The sequence below is a fragment of the Cheilinus undulatus genome, linkage group 15, assembly GCF_018320785.1.
Source record: "Cheilinus undulatus linkage group 15, ASM1832078v1, whole genome shotgun sequence".
Lineage (NCBI taxonomy): Eukaryota > Metazoa > Chordata > Actinopteri > Labriformes > Labridae > Cheilinus > Cheilinus undulatus.
The window spans coordinates 43692906-43709068 of record NC_054879.1 but is presented as its reverse complement, the minus strand read 5'-3'; the positions used below and the strand labels follow the sequence as shown (position 1 = coordinate 43709068).

Sequence of the window (16163 nt, the reverse complement as noted above, 5' to 3'; positions counted from 1 at the left end):
GAACACAACAACCAAATCAATGGTGCTTATTAGTAAATCAATAAAAACCTCCAAAGAGAAGTCATAAACAGTGTGCTGTAGAGTAAAACATACCATAAGCCACCACAACAGGAGGTGCAGTAGGAGAAGACAGGCTAATGTAGCTGATCTTGCTAGCTCCGGCCCCTGAGCTCTGTGTGAAGTAGATTCTCCTGTCTGTTAGGTCAAAATCTAGAGCCACAGATGTGCGTGGCACATTAACCACAGGAAATGGTAATGCGTGGTCCTCTGGGTCAAGGCGCAAGCTGCGAACGGTGCTCTCGGTTGTGTAGATGAGATAATCATCCCTCGACACTACACAGCTCTTGTTATCTGCGGCAAGATTTCCAAAAGCGCAGCTACATTTTTTCTCCTGGTTGTTGACAATGGATGCTGGGAGGGCAAAGCAGAAGTGGGCACAGCCTCCATTATCCTCTAGGCAGGGATTGTAGTTCAGCTCCTGAGCGTTGGTAGGCTGGGTACGCTGGTCAAAGATGGTGACATCTCTCAGCATGTTGATGTTGTCCCTGATGACACCTGGCTGCTCTGTGCTACCAGGCTCTTTGCTTGCCTGGAAGACCTTCTTGAGGTTTCTGTCCACCCAGATGATGCTGTTCTCAAACACTGTGATTCCATAAGGAGTCGGATAGCGACTGCCATACCTGACTACTTCCGTCTCCCCTCCTTGTGGGTTGACCCGGGCAATCATATCCAGAGAGTCGTCAACCCAGTAAATGTACCCGGTTTGCCAGTCTACAGCAAGACCTCGTGGAGTAATAATCCCTGATGACACCAAAACTGTGCGGTTTGATCCATCCAAGAGAGCTCGCTCAATTTTGGGGTTTTGACCATAATCAGCCCAAAACAGGTATCTGTTTCTGGGATCCACCACGATGTGGCGGGGCATGTCCACCTGGGTCTTCAGCAGCACCCTGCGAAAAGTGGTGTTCAGGTGGAGCACCTCCACATACGTCTCAGTAAGGAAGGCGTTGGTGAAATACAGGTTTCCTGAGGAAAGAATTAGAATATTTTTAAGTTCTGCAAACACAACAGATTCCCTGCTTTCACTGAACTATCAGATCAAAATTTCTGTTACGTCACCACTGCAGAACTGATCCCGTTTTAATGTGAGTCATGCACTTTGACAAAACATTTTTAAACTAAACCAAACAACTTAGTCAGACTCATGAGGTAGTCACTGGAATTTGGAATTTTTCCAACAGTACTGAAGGAATTCCCAGAGATGCTGAGCACTTGTTGGCTGCACTTTGCAGTCCAACTGATCCCAAAACATTTTAATTGGGTTTAGGTGTTTAGGTGAAGTCCAGTTCATCTTACAATATTTTGCCCCTTTATTTGCAACTTTTCACACATTTTAGCTGTTTTTGCAATTAAATGCCACCTTTTTGCCAATTTTTGCCATCTTTTTGCTGATTTTTGCCCATTTTAATCATTTTTCAGTAGTTTTTTGCCACCTGTTACTCTTTTTTTAATCACTTCTCACCCTTTTTTTTGCCATTTTTCTCTGTGTTTGCCATTTTATGCCTATGTTGCCCCTTTCATCAATTTTGGCTGCTTTTGACCATCTTTTTGCTACCTTTAACTTATTTTTACTGCCACTTAAAACCATTTTGGCCACTTTTCACCTCTTAGGTGGTGGCTCTTGCAGATGTATTTTATAACAATTTGGCTCTTTGGTTGAGCAGGGTTGAGTAACACTGTCTTAAAGTAATGATGGACTGTCATTTCTCTTTGCTTGGTTGAGTCGGTCTTGCCAAAATATGTATTAGAACAGTAGTCGAATAGGGCTATTCACTGTATGGAGCTGTGTACCAGTCTTACCCCTGCACGACACAACTGAAGGTCTCAAACACATTACAAAGGCAAGAAACTCCACAAATTAAATCTTGGCAAGGCACACCTGTTAATGAAAACCATTCCAGGTGACTACCCCATGAGTCTGATTGAGAGGATGACAAAAGTGTGCCTAGCTGGCATCAAAGCAAAAGGTGTCTAGTGTGAAGAATCTAAAATATAAAACATAATCTGGTTTAACACTTTTCTACATTATTCATGCGTGTTCTTTCATAGTTTTGATGCCTTTGATATTTATCTAAAATGTAGAAAATACTAAAAATCAAGAAAAACCTTTGAATGAGAAGGTGTTTGACTGGTACTGTAGGCCTTCTTAAATGTCTTACAAAGAAAGTCTTCAAGAACAGATAAGTTTGTGTAGTGCTTTCTATTATCATTCCTCGTAGTAAGTGGTTAAAACATGTCTGCAGGCACCATGACATACCTGCAACCCAGTCAACAGCAATCCCTCGTACCCCGTTGCGTCCTATTCCAGATGTTACAACGCTACGTAATCCGGAGCCATCTGGCTTGATCCGTCTGACCCCGTTCTGTGCTGCTACAGTGCTGCTGAAGTCACACCAGTAGATGAAGCCCGAAGCCATGTGGACATCGACGTGTAAAGCATTACGGCCTGGAGAGGAGAACACAGTTGTTATGGGGTTATAACTGTTCTTTTGAGCACAGAACTGTATCATTTTTGTTTTGTTTTTAATTTATTAGTCAATTTTTTCTTAAAAAAAAGTCAATGGTAATTTGATGAGAATCACTGACCCCTCCCAGCTACAGGTACCATGGCTTCAGAGTGGTCTGCCCCTTCTAGACTGAAGCCTTTGAGTGCAGACAGTGTGGAGATAACCACATAGGACTGGTAGGGAGCACACGTCCTGTTGTCAGCGTTGAGTTTAAAGCCTGTGGCACATGCACAGGTAAACAGACCCTGCGGCCGAGGCAGGCAGAGCTGCTCACACGAACCCATGTTGTTGGTGCAGCCATTGGATGTTCCTGCTGAGGCTGAGTTTGGAAAGAATATAAAATTTGACAAACAAGGAAAAACAAACAAGAAAAGAAACAATAGCTGGAAAACACAAAAAAGATCCACTCACTTTCTCTGAAATGCACTTTGAGGACTCTGAGTCCAGAAACGTTGTCTCGCAGCACAACCCTGTTGGCACCCGTGGACTTATCCACACGCTCGATGACCTCAAAGTCACGGTCAGTGAAGTAGAGGTAGTTTTGATGGACAGCCACACCCCAGGGGTGAGACAGGCCTGTCACGATGGTAATGCGGTTACTTCCATCTGGATCACCACGCTCAATCTGTGATTCATACACCAAACAGTCAGGGAAACTTGCTTATGTGTAACACTAAAACAATGATGTCAGAATCTTATAAAGTAAGACTCACCATGCCAGTGCTTGTGACAGCCCAGTAGAGTTTGTTCTCCTGGATGTCCACAGTGAGGAACTCAATGTGATCGAGGTTACTGGTGAACAAGATTACAGGGTTTAAACCATCCATGTCTGCAGATGCCACCTTGGCAGGGATGCCACTCTCTGTTCCTTGGTCTGTCCAGTACAGTTTTCTAAGAAAACATTCAAAAAAGAAAGAACAGGTTGAGTGTACTTCATGTGCTTTATATTTTTTATTTAGTCATAAATCCCTATTCTTGATCATTTTTAATAGTTTCTGCTACATTTGATTGTTAAAGGGGACATATTATACCCTTTTAAGACAAGTTAATATTGGTCTCAGAGGTACCCAAAACATGCCTGTGAAGTTTGTTGCGAAAAAAACACTCCAATATTGGATTTTTGCATGTCCAAAAACCCCTCTGTTTCGGCCCTGCTCAGAACGAGTGGTTTCTGTGTCTGTGGCTTTAAATCTTAGTGAGCTGTCTGACTCCGCCCCTCTCAGGACATGGATGTGGCTTAATGGATGTGACTCTCCTGATCTTCTTCTCTTCTGACAGCTGAGAGGAGGATCAGGAGAGGAGGGCGGAACTTTCTTCCAAGCGGGAAGGGCCAACCAAACCTAGGGGCGGGTCTTACTCCTCACATGACATCGTGAAGGGAAGATCTGAGAAGGGCTTGTTTCAGCACACATTTTCTGAAAGGTGGAGAAACTACTTAAGGGGATTGTGGACAGGCCAGGGGTCATATTTTTGTAAGAAAAGCTTGAAAAAGTGATTTTTGTATATTGTGTCCCCTTTAAACAACCAAGACTACGAAATAAGACAATTGAAGACAAAATGTCAACTTTGTGTGAGGTTAAAAGACAAACCTCTCTGAGATAAATATACTGGAATGTACAGGATTTTCGTGAAGATAGGTGCCACAAAGGAAAAAGTCATACTTGAGAGAATGGATTAGTCATGCTACCCAAATCAGAATTATTATCTTTTATATGAGAAAGGATGTCTTTGATTTTTATTTCTAATTTCCCTAAAAATACCCTACGCCACTGGGGTTTAAGTGTGCAGTGGTGTACTCAGCAACCCCCGCTGAGTTCTCTCTAGAGGCCGAGCAGAAGGCAATGGGGAGGTTGCTGCAGCTCAGTAGCTGTGGGGATGACGGGCTGTGCCAGCACTGTGTCAAATGGGGCTTACCCACGTGCTGGGTCCACTGCAATGCCAACAGGACTTCCAGTGCCAGTTGGAGAACCGTTGTTTGTAATTAGAGTTTTACGGTACTGTACCTCCCCTCGCAACTTCAAAACCTGGTCCAACAGAAAGACAAAAAGGGGCAAGTCATCTTAATGTTTAGTTGTGATATCCCGTCATCTGACTGCTGGTACAATAAGAAAATATAGGTTGTGATCATGATAACAACACAACCTTAAAAAGTATAATCTGCCTCACCTCAATGGACTGTGTGGCTGGATTGGTGTAGTACAGGTTCTCTGTTATCCAGTCTAAGGCCAGACCGACAGGGGAGCCCAGAATGGCTGCAGGGGCAAATTCTGTCCTGTTCGTACCATCTGACTTCACTCTGTGGATCTCACCCTGGCAGAAGGAGGACAGATTTATGTAAATCACTGATGAATGTTGATGTGCGGGGCAAATGTTTTCCTAGGAGTCTCAAATTAAACACTGACATGGTTTCAAAGACTAGTAAAGTGCCTTTGGACAGTAACTTACAGGGTGCTCCACCCAGTAGATGGCCTGTTCCTTGTCATCAAAATCAACATCATAGCCATTCTGAAGCCCGGCCACAGGGACCATAGCATCATTAGTTTTCTCCTCTGGATTTAAGGAAATGCCATAGATGATGCTGTCTCTCACAACCACCAGGAAAGGATCCTCACCTTCAAGTAAAAAAGATAAAATGAATGCAATCAATGAGAAAGGACAAAGAAAGTATTTGCAAAGTTCTCTCCTAATGACAGTCTATGAAAGCTTTTTTTCCTGAATACAGATAATGCCAGTTTCAGTGGTTGAAATCAGGTGTAAAATAGGAATCCTGATCAATCAGTCTCTTATCTATGATGAGGATTGACTAGTGAAAGTTGTTTCCACAATCTGATTTTCTTTGTCGTCAGAGATTAGAATCGATGAATGGTTGTGGGGCATTTTCATTCTTGGATAATTGTTGGCCTCAGGGGGGAAATGTGTTCTGCTTGGCTTGAATAGGCTGAAACCTGAGATGACTTAAGCTGTTGACCCAAGGAGGACTTTGAATTAAAGGTCCCTTGTCTTCCTAAGACCTTGCTTATATGATTCTAAATATTTATGCCTGGGACAACGGTTTACAAGGGATTCTAAATGGGACCCTGTTGACAAGTACCTGGATCAATTTTCAGCTACTTAGGTGTTTTCAAAAATGGCTGTCAGCTCTAAAAACACAATGATGGCCTCAAATATAAACTGAAAACCATATTTCCCACTTGGATGACTTTGCTTTTTTAGATGACTACCCCGTGTAAGTGTATCAAGTTATCAACATCTGACCTGACTTCCTTTTTCCTCAGACCAAGTGACGAGTGTTCTCCTTCACTTGGCAGAGATGCATACCTCTGTTGCAGGTGATTTGGTCTTCCGCCAGAGTCCAACCTGAGGGGCAGGCACATGAGTAGTACCTTGGTGCCACAGTGGAAAGCAGGCAGATGTGAGTACAGGGGCTCCTCAAGCAGTGATTCTCACCTAAAAATGATAAAACCACACATGCATGACAAGAGAAGGTTAAAAGAGTAAGCTTAAAATGTTTTGCAGAATTATTCTGAGACTTTTATAGAAGTGATGCAATAAATAAAACAGCTGATACAACTGTCAGCCAGGGGTGGAAAGTTACATTTACTCAAATTACTGTGATTTAGTAGTGATTTGGGGTTCTTGTACTTTTTTAAAGTAAATTTTGAAAACAGGACTTTTTCTTCTACCTAAGTAAATTTTAACCAAAGAAATTTTACTTTCACTTGAGTACAATAATGATGTGTTTTATATACGTTTTTTTTTTTTTAAGTTGTGTAGTGATCTCAGCTGGGGCTCTTTTGCTCATGCTTCTGGTGGATTGTTGCTTGTGAGACACATTTGCACCATGAGCGAAGTTATCCACTTAGTTAGGGTTCCCACCTTTGACTGTAGGTGTGTCTAAAGGATGCATAGTGCGTATTCTTCACCAGGATACATTGCCTGGCTATGACGCTGACTCCAACCTCTGTTCTTGCCAGAAGAAACCCACCTTGCCACAGAATTAAGAGTTACCGCAGCTCTGTCATATTGTAAAACGTGTAACCTGTAATTTCCACACAGGACGACTGCGCCGTAAACCAAAGCACCGCAGGTTTGCTCCGACTGAAGGTGAGCAACCTCACCCAGTGGAAGCAAGTCTGGAGCGCTGTGCTGCTGCGTGCAGCCCTAATCAGCAGGCAAAGAACACGGGAGGACTGCAAGTTCACGCAGGAATAGTATGTCAGCAGCAGACTATAGCCGTGTTTCCATCGGGGGTCCGGTTTGTTAAGTACGGTTTGGTATAGTTTGGTACGCTAAACCCCAAAATACTTTGCATTTACACAGACACCCTTGCCCTCACTTGGTGGGCAGGCTGTAAAGGCATGCATATTAGCAAAACTTCAGCATTAATTTAATTTCACATCCATCGCGGATTGACCATTGATGATTTCATGATTTTACATGAACAACCGGGTTGTTCTCTTGTTTTTCTTGCCAATAGGTAAAGATCAAATTGTATAGTATAACTCTGCAGTAGCTACTCAGTACTAAAAGTAAACTTTAAATTAAAAACTTTTTACTTTATAGAGCAGCACTTTTACTTTTACGTGGGTACATTTTAACCAAAGTAACTGCACTTTTCCTTGAGTCCCGTAGTCCTGTGCTTTTCCAACCTGTTGTCAACATCAGCTAAAACTGAACCAACAGAGATTATTGATTGTCTTACCTGCAGGCTGCCTCGCTGGGTGAACCGCCACCACACCCATGGGCTGAGGGAGGTTGAACAGCATCACTGTCTGGTTCTCCCCATGCCACTTATGGGCTCGCATCACTCGGTTGATGTATCTGTCGGTCCAATAGACAAAATCCTCAAAAATGGTAATTGCGTGGGGATGTTGCAGTACCTTTTCATAGAGAGTAGCAAAAGAAAAAAAGTGCGTCTTACACATACTATAAAAGGAAACTTATTGTTCTCTCTTCACTTTAAATCTTGTACATGAACAGGAGCTTTACAGATAATTCATAATGTGCCAGAATGAAGGTTTTCCTCTGAGAAACTCACCAGGTCACTGGCCAGAGCCTGTCTCCTGTTGTTGCCATCATAATCGCAGAAGTCAATGAAATCCAAATAGGCATCAGCGAAGTACAACATATTATTTGGGTAGTCAATAGTGAGACCATTGGGCCAGTACAGTTTGTCGCTTATGATGACAGTCCTGAATTTTCCATCCATGCTGGCCTTCTCAATGCGGGGGTTCCTGCCCCAGTCGGTCCAAAACATCAGGTGAGCACTGCAAAACAAATGCTTGTCATTTACTCCCTGCAGAGGCCTCACCATACATTACATGTTGTTTCTCTGTATGTCACTGACCTCTCCCTTGGGTCCAGCACCAGGCCTCTGGGATTGGTCACATTTTCACTGACTATCACCGTACGGTGGCTGCCATCAAGTCTGGACACTTCAATAGTTTCCAGAACGTAGTCAGTCCAGTACAGGTTTCTGCCAACCCAGTCCACAGCCAGGCTCTCTGTTACAGTCACTCCACTGTCAAATATCTATCCAGAGGAGACTACTTCTTAGGTAAATATGTTTAAAGGAGAGCATTATACTGTATGTAAAACTAGGAATAAATACAAAAAGAATCTCTGCACAGTTTGTAGCAGCTACAAGAAAAAAAACTCACCACAGTTCTGTCTGTGCCATTTTTATTTGCACTCCAGATTCTGTCTTGGCTTGTGTCAGACCAGTAAACACGGTCTGTGACTGAGTCAAAATCTAAGGCTACTATGTTGCGTCCATCTCGAACAAGAGACCTGATCACATTAGGCTGAGCAGTTATCTCATCTTGTACAATCTGATTCCTGCTGGCCACTAGCAGGAACGCCTGACGGGAATCTGTAAGCAGACATCAAACGTTTATTATCTTTTTTACATGTCCATTCTCATGCTAATAAGATCACTTGTCAGCTTTTGCATGTCTACCAAAACTCTACACCAGGGCTGTTAAATAGAGCCTGCTCGGATAGCCATCCATGGGGAATGCACTTTTGTCCAAATAATGACCTATTGTATTGCAAAGCCTTTCAGCGGGTTATCTGTGTGGAAGAGGAGCTCATGTCAGGCACGCTCCCTATAAACAGCCCTTTGTTGGTGATTATGTCCTAATAATGCCAATGATGGCCAGTGAGTGACATATATGTTATTTGTCTTATCTTAAGAAATCAGAGCAGCAGGGGGAGACAAGGGAGAAGAAAGACATTGTGTCTGTCTGGCAGTCTGGGGGCCAAAGCTCCCCCTTTATCACTGCTCATTCCTGCCCTGCACAGCACAGGAAACTGAGATATGTGAAGTAAAGGCAAATCATCTTGACAACCAAATCACTGTGGGAAAGATTATTGGCCCATATCCTGTTTTTCTGAATTATGAAATCATAGTTCAGTTTTTTCTGATACCAGGAGAGGATTATGATCTATTCACAGCAGCTTTGAGAAACCTCACCTGAGGTCTTGCAGGTACGCTGGTCTGCTTCCAGAGTGTAACCATCTTGGCAATGGCAGCGAAAAGAGCCTCTCTCATTAAAGCAGTGCTGGCTACACTGTCCAGGGGGGTTACATTCATCTATATCCTGGCAGGTTTTAGAGTCATTGCTAAGTTGGTAGCCCAGGGGACAGGTGCACTGGGCGCCAAACGGACCTTGAATGCAACCATGGGTGCAGCCGGCATTGTTGTCAGAGCAGCTCTCTTGATCTGAATTAAAAGGGGAAGCACAATTAAAACTCAAGAAATGGAAATAAAAATCCTTCATGTATATAACTCATGCAGCACAAATACTCAAATAATATAATTCATGTACATTCTAACTATTTCTTTGGAAATGCTACTCTGAGCTTACCAACTACATTTACGCACATTTGTTCCAACAATTACCACACTCACTCTACTGCCAACATTGTCTTGATTACCGTATGTTTACTAGTTGTTGAAAAGCAATCAAATCTACTTGCAGCATTTCTATCAATGATTAAGAGTTTGTTCCTACCTGGTAAAGGCTCATCTGAAAGTAGTGAGAAAAGCAAGAAAGGAAAATCACATATAATTTTTAGGTTAATACAGCTCAAATCACACACATGCATGATTTAAACACAAAAATCCAAAGACAAACACTTAACATCCAACACAAAAACATGGCCCCTTCTGCTTACAGAACGCAGGCATTACAGAAATGTCAAAAAAATTAATTGTGTATGATCCTGATCCTGTTTGTCATGGGATGTGAAATTTAATAGAATTTGAGAAGGCCAGCAAACTTAGAAATGTAATAAAACAATCAAGAGTCTCTGATAAAACAGATCATGTTCCAGGCTTACAAAGAGAGCAAAGATCAGACTTACTACAGAGAGGAGACTCGTCTGCACCGTTGGGGCAGTCAGGAGTGTTGTCACACACCGACGTGATGTTGATGCACACGCTGTGGCCAGGGCACTGCCACTGCCAGCTCGGACATCGGAAAGGTGGTGTGGGACAGTCTCTTTCATCGCTCATGTCCCTGCAGTCGTTGTCCCCGTCACACAGCCAGCTGCGCAGGACGCAGTTCCCGTTGTCGCAGCGGAAGAGAGAGGAGGCACAGGTGCGAGGAGGGCAGGCGTGGTGTTCGTCACTGCCATCCTCGCAGTCTGGGTGACCGTCGCACTCCCAGGTAGACGGCACACAGCTCCCATCTGACTGGCACTGGAACTCAGTTTCATGGTGGCACATGCCTGGAGGCCTAGTAGCTGAGGAAACACCACAAATTGTTTGTGAGCAGCGTCCATGGTTAGAGAGATATTTTGACATTCAATTCAAAACATAAAAAGGTGTAAATATTATGAAACACTGAGTAAAGCTTCAGTAACAACTTTGTTGTCCAATACTTACGGCAGCCCCGCTCATCGGAGCGATCCCTGCAATCGTAGACTCCATCGCACCGATAGAAGGAGTTGACACACTGGTGACCACTGGAGCACTTGAACTCATTAGCCGTGCAGTTGTAGACTGAAAAATCCATTGAAGCGTGTTAAACCTGCTATCCAATATTTCTGCAGTTTTCTATATATGCTGAACTCGTTGTGAAACACAGGAAATCAGGTCGATAAACTAAGAGGATTAACAAATGCTTGTTGAATTTTAAAGAGCATTCAATTGACCTCAGCAACTTTTTGAGCATGATCAGCTGATACATAGAGGTTGTTACTGAATAAATGAGTTAATTCATGAATGACTGCTCAAGTGAATTAATTCATTATTGTAAAATTGTTGATAAAGCTTGAAATTATAATTTCTCAAAGTCAGGAGCTAAGCTTGAGAAAGTTAATGATTTCATAGGAGAGTCGATACTAAAACTGATAATAAATCTAATTTTTTAATGCATTTAATAATAAAAAGAAATGTGTTCTTTAGTGATAAAATAAAAATAAAAAAAATTACAAGCTTTTAAAATGAAAAATACTTACCACATCCTTGTTCGTCTGCACCATCTACACAGTCCCTGTCACCATCACAGACGTAGTTGGGGTCTATGCAGCGATGATCGGGACACTGAAACTGACCTGGGTGGCATGTGCTTCCAAGATCTGTCAGCACAAAATGTGATACAGCATAAATCAAAAAGCATACTCTAGAGCTGAACTCAAGGCCCGGGGACCAAATCTGGCCTGTGGTACAGTTATACCCAACCCACTAGATCATATCATATTTTTATTATTACTGGCCCACTGGGATGAGGTCTGAAGGTTTACTCCAGTTTAAAAATGTAAACTCAACACTGATGACTTAAAATATCCTTGTTAAGTCATAAAAATGAGAATACATAAAAAGTTAAAACAATTGGATAAAAAGTCAGGAATATGGGAAAATGCATTTCTGTTTTCATTTCATATTCTTAATTTTGAATCTCTCAATTATGACCCAAAGTTACGGTTTTGAATCTTTATTTCATATTTTGACCTTTTCAATTCACAATTTTGACTTTCATCTTGTTTTTGACCTTACACATCCTCAATTTTACATTTTTAAGTAAGATTTTGACTTTTTAAACTCACGCTTTTGATTTTTTTCTCACGTTTTGACTTTTTGAACTCCTTACTTTGACTTTCATCTCATAATTTGGCCTTTTGTATCCTCAATTTTAAATTTGAAGTAATATTTTGACCTTTAAAACTCAAAATGTAAAAATTATTCTCATGCTATGATGTTTTAAACCAATGACTTTTAAATTTATCTCATATTTTGACCATTAAAAATCATGATTTCAACTTCCTATTCCATGTCTTTGCATTTTAATAACATTACTTTGAATTTAAATGCCATGTTTTGACCTTTTGACCTAATAAGTTTGATTTTTTATTTTAGATTGTAAACCTTTAAACTTATCATTTTGACTTTTTCAATCTCAAAATCAAATCAATAGTGCTACTATTCACCTTTAAAATGTAAGAGTCTTATCAGCTTATCATGGTTAGTTATGATTTTAGGGCCCCAAAACTTCATTTTTTGAGTTCTGCAGGAAACAGGAAGTTTGAGATGCTCGGGCAACTGCTGATTGGTCAGATGGTGTGATGTCACTTTACATGAAATTGACTGATCTCCACTGACTGGCTGAGAAAAATCTGTACTGTATCACAGAGATTTGGAATGGTGGGCTCTGAAGGAAGTTGACTGAAGTGACAATCTATGGTTCCATGGCCCCTTTAGGGGCGTAGAATATCTATATGAAGACAAATGGCCAACTCATTTAGCTAAACGTATTATTAATTTTTTTTTTTTTTTACAATTAATGTATTAGGACAAATGACTGAGGCTACAATTCACATGTGCTGACCAAACTTGGACAACAGAAGATTAGAAAAAAGTTGCTTGTAGTCTGATGAGTCTCGATTTTGGCTGCAATATTCAGATGGTCAGAATTTGGCGTAAAAAATGTGAAATCATGGATCCATTCTGCCTTTTATTCATGGTTCTGACTGGTGGTGGTGTAATGGGGTGGGCAATATTTTCTTAGCACACTTCGGGCCCCTTAGTACCAACTGAGCATCATTTAAATGCCACAGTCGCCACCTGAGTATTGTTGTTGACCACATGCATACCGTTATGACCACAGTGTCCATCTTCTGATGTATACTTCAACCATAATAAGCACCATGTAAAGCTCAAATCATCTCAACTGGTTTCTGGTTAAATTTGGAATTTCCAAGCATTTCAATGAGTGACCTATAAAGGGTTAAGCTGTAATGACACTCACGGCAGTCTGTTTCATCTGAACCATCCCCACAGTCATTATCAGTGTCACAGCGCCAGGTATGTGGGATGCAGCGGTTGTTGGCACAGGTGAATTGATTGGCAGGGCATGTTCCTGGACCCCGTGTAGGGCAGTTGATCTCATCGCTGTTATCAAAACAGTCGTTCTGCCCATCACAACGCCATCTCGTTGGCACACAGCGCTTATTGGCACAGGTGAATGCAGTGGGAGAGCAAGTGGTGTCTGAAAGGAGACAATTCAAATAATTTTTTTCCAGCTAGTCTATAAGTGCAAACTGGGATTAAAAAAAAAAAAAAAGACATTACTGTTAATTCCACAGTTGACTTCATCACTGTTGTCATGGCAGTCATCAACACCATCGCATCTATAGCTGTTTGGGACACATTTGCCATTGCCACAGGAGAAGGAGTTGGCCCCGCACTGTAGTGTTGGGGGTTCATTGGAGGGATCTTCCACACACGTCTGCTGGTTGGGCAACAGCTTCATGCCATACGGACAGCCACACACCCTCTGAGAGTCTGGGGCCGGGAAGCAGAAGTGGCTGCAGTCTCCGTTTGGATTTGTCTGCCTATTGCAGAGGTTGGAACCTGAGAAGGAAAGTGGAGAGTAATTACCAGGAATATGACTGACAAGCGTGAGTCTCAGCTATGCAGGAATAGCAGAGTGAAGAGAGAGGAGCTACTGACCAGTCTGAGAGTTGGAGTTGAAAGACTTGACATGCATGATGTGGCTGATTCCCCTTCTGATAACGACCATCTCTCCACCATCAGTCTTACGAACACGTACAATGCCACCCAGGCGCCAGTCAGTAAAGTATGCATAGCCTTCAAGACACAGAAGTAACAGGGCATAACCTTGATTAATTTATCTTTCATCTCCTCTTTTTAAAAGTAACTGCTCTTTTAACATGAGCATTATTAAAGCGAGAATGACAAACCGCAGTCTGAGTAAATTATAGTGAAGTAGGCTTCCTTTAAATTGTAGTAAAATGTATGATCCTTTAATGCTACTATATAGGCAGACTCAGTAACCTTGCAAAGCAGATGGATTCGCCCGTTTCCATGTTTCTTACTGGCAAATCCATCTTGCAAAGCTCCCATCTGAACAGTTTGGTTAGAAAGTGACAGGACCAATCAGCGTCGAGGAGCACTACTTTCTGGCACAGTGGAGTCGTGACATAAGCAAGCAGCAACAAGAGGCCAGTGCAATTATGGTGAAAGAGATCAGCGTGGATGCTGCTAAAGCGTCAGTTTTCTTAGAACTTGACAACATGTCTTCATTAAAAGAAGAACAAATAACAGCACTGAGTTGTTGTCGTTTCAAAACGACTAAAGTCATGTACTGACATGTCTACAGTCGCCATGGTCCACGTTATGCAGTCCTCTATGGCGTTTACTCATCAGTAGCGGCTACAATGTCCCGTGTTTTGTCGCTCTGATTGGCCGTGAAGATGTGACAGACAGAACGTTCATCCAATCACCTTCCAAGTCTTTTTTTCAAAGGCTCTGCCCTTTCCCAAACACCGTCTATTAGGGCTGAACGATTTTGGAAAATAATCTAATTGCGATTTTCTCCCCCAATATTGCAATTGCGATTTGATATGTGATTATTCCTTAACTTTCTTTTATTCCTAAACAAAGGCTGAACAATTCTTTAAAAGTGTCTAATGATTATGATTTTGACTCGTATTGCAAATAGTATATGAATTGTTGCAATGAGGGTTTTTTTTCATTCTTATATTTAATACAAAAAAAGTACAAAAACTAGCAGTCGGAGAGCACAGACCTCCGCCATTAGCCCTATCTCCCAATAGTACAGAATCCATTAAAAAATTCCTGGATCCAGACGATGATCCGGATCACTCCCAAAATCGAATCAGTTCTTCCTTATGCCATTTCTGAAATTTTCTAAAAATGTCACCAAAATCTGTCCACAACTTTCTGAGTTATGTTGTTAACAAACTAACTAACAAACTAACTAACAAACCCTGCCGATCACATAACCTCCTTGGCAGAGGTAATAAAGAAGGTAGGATTTTTTCTAGACAATTCTGAAATAAATGGCACCTAAATGATTGCATATGTCATGCATAACATCTCTGCTGCAAAAAAAAAAACTGTTTAAAACTGGTATTTTGACACAAATTTCTGGTCAAGGAAATATTGCAACTTTTGCAATTTAAAAATTGCAGTAGGCCATATTGCAATATGATCTAATTTTCAATTATTTGCCCATCCCTACCGTATACGGGGGGTTTTCTAGATGGATGTGTGAAGCAAATCCATCTGGCGTGTCAGGTTACAGACTCAGCACTTACCTTCAAAAATGGTGAGACCAAATGGATGTGAGATTTGGGTAATACGATCCAAAGAAAGCCTGTTCCGCCCATCAAAGTTGCTGTGCTCAATTTTGTCAAAGAAGGCATCCACCCAGTAAAGACGCATTGAGCTGGGTGGAGATAAAGACAGAGCAAGAGTAGAAAAATGAGTAATATATAACTGAAAAAATAATTGCTCTGGCAACCACAATATTTGATGAAAAATTACATACAGGTTAAGACTTGTTAAGTGGGTGAAATGGGACTGCTAAAAGGCTATTAGGATGTATGACTCACCTCCAGTCAATAGCCAGGCCATTAGGCCAGCCGAGAGTAGTGTTTACTATAGACAGGGCATGTGACCCGTCACCCCAAGCCCTCATAATCTTTGCCGGCCGGTACCAATCAGTCCAAAAAATATAACTGCAATGTAAAATAAATACAAGCATCAACCTAAAATCATGCTCAAATGTTTCTACTTTAAAAACTTTCCAAGATACAAATCACTCAGGTTACAAAGGCACAACTTATAATTTCAGATTTTCAGATTTTGGATACTTCCACATTGTTGAGCTTTTCTGTTTAAGCCAACTTCTTAGTGGTCTCTACAATACTGCCCTTCACTCTGAACTAATCTCAGCTGTTAGACGTATAGGCCTTATGACTTTGAGGTAACTGGAAATAACAGCTTGTTCTACATGAATATTTCCTTATAAGGCAATATTGGAGGACATTTTACCAGGTTGAAAGAATTGTGTATCACTGATTATACCAGTTCATGCTTAGACATTGAGAGGCCATTGTACAGTAGGTAGGAATTTTTCCCTGTTTACCCATATAATCATGACTTTATCTGAAAACTATTCATCTATCTGAATCCTGGCAACCTTTAAATAGTTTTATATTGACTAATGTAACCTCCTACAGACATGTTCTTCATGTCTGTATCGAAAAAAAAGCTATAATGTAAAATTCTGACAAACCACAACAATCCTGAAAAAATATTTT

The 16163-nt window shown here is 41.4% G+C and overlaps 1 protein-coding gene across 1 annotated transcript in view; it reads right to left on the bottom strand.

The window, feature by feature from the left end:
• Positions 1 to 16163, bottom strand: part of lrp2a (low density lipoprotein receptor-related protein 2a) — a 64120-nt gene that overhangs the window by 28581 nt on the left and 19376 nt on the right. Inside the window, 23 exon segments of the mRNA XM_041806558.1 lie at positions 94 to 1026; positions 2318 to 2506; positions 2647 to 2886; positions 2979 to 3192; positions 3281 to 3458; positions 4482 to 4591; positions 4734 to 4877; positions 5013 to 5179; positions 5886 to 6014; positions 7270 to 7447; positions 7606 to 7834; positions 7915 to 8099; positions 8228 to 8439; positions 9043 to 9291; positions 9584 to 9598; positions 9936 to 10316; positions 10459 to 10575; positions 11034 to 11153; positions 12821 to 13060; positions 13144 to 13425; positions 13525 to 13662; positions 15156 to 15286; positions 15453 to 15578. Of these exon segments, the coding sequence (XP_041662492.1) occupies positions 94 to 1026; positions 2318 to 2506; positions 2647 to 2886; positions 2979 to 3192; positions 3281 to 3458; positions 4482 to 4591; positions 4734 to 4877; positions 5013 to 5179; positions 5886 to 6014; positions 7270 to 7447; positions 7606 to 7834; positions 7915 to 8099; positions 8228 to 8439; positions 9043 to 9291; positions 9584 to 9598; positions 9936 to 10316; positions 10459 to 10575; positions 11034 to 11153; positions 12821 to 13060; positions 13144 to 13425; positions 13525 to 13662; positions 15156 to 15286; positions 15453 to 15578 (4907 nt within the window).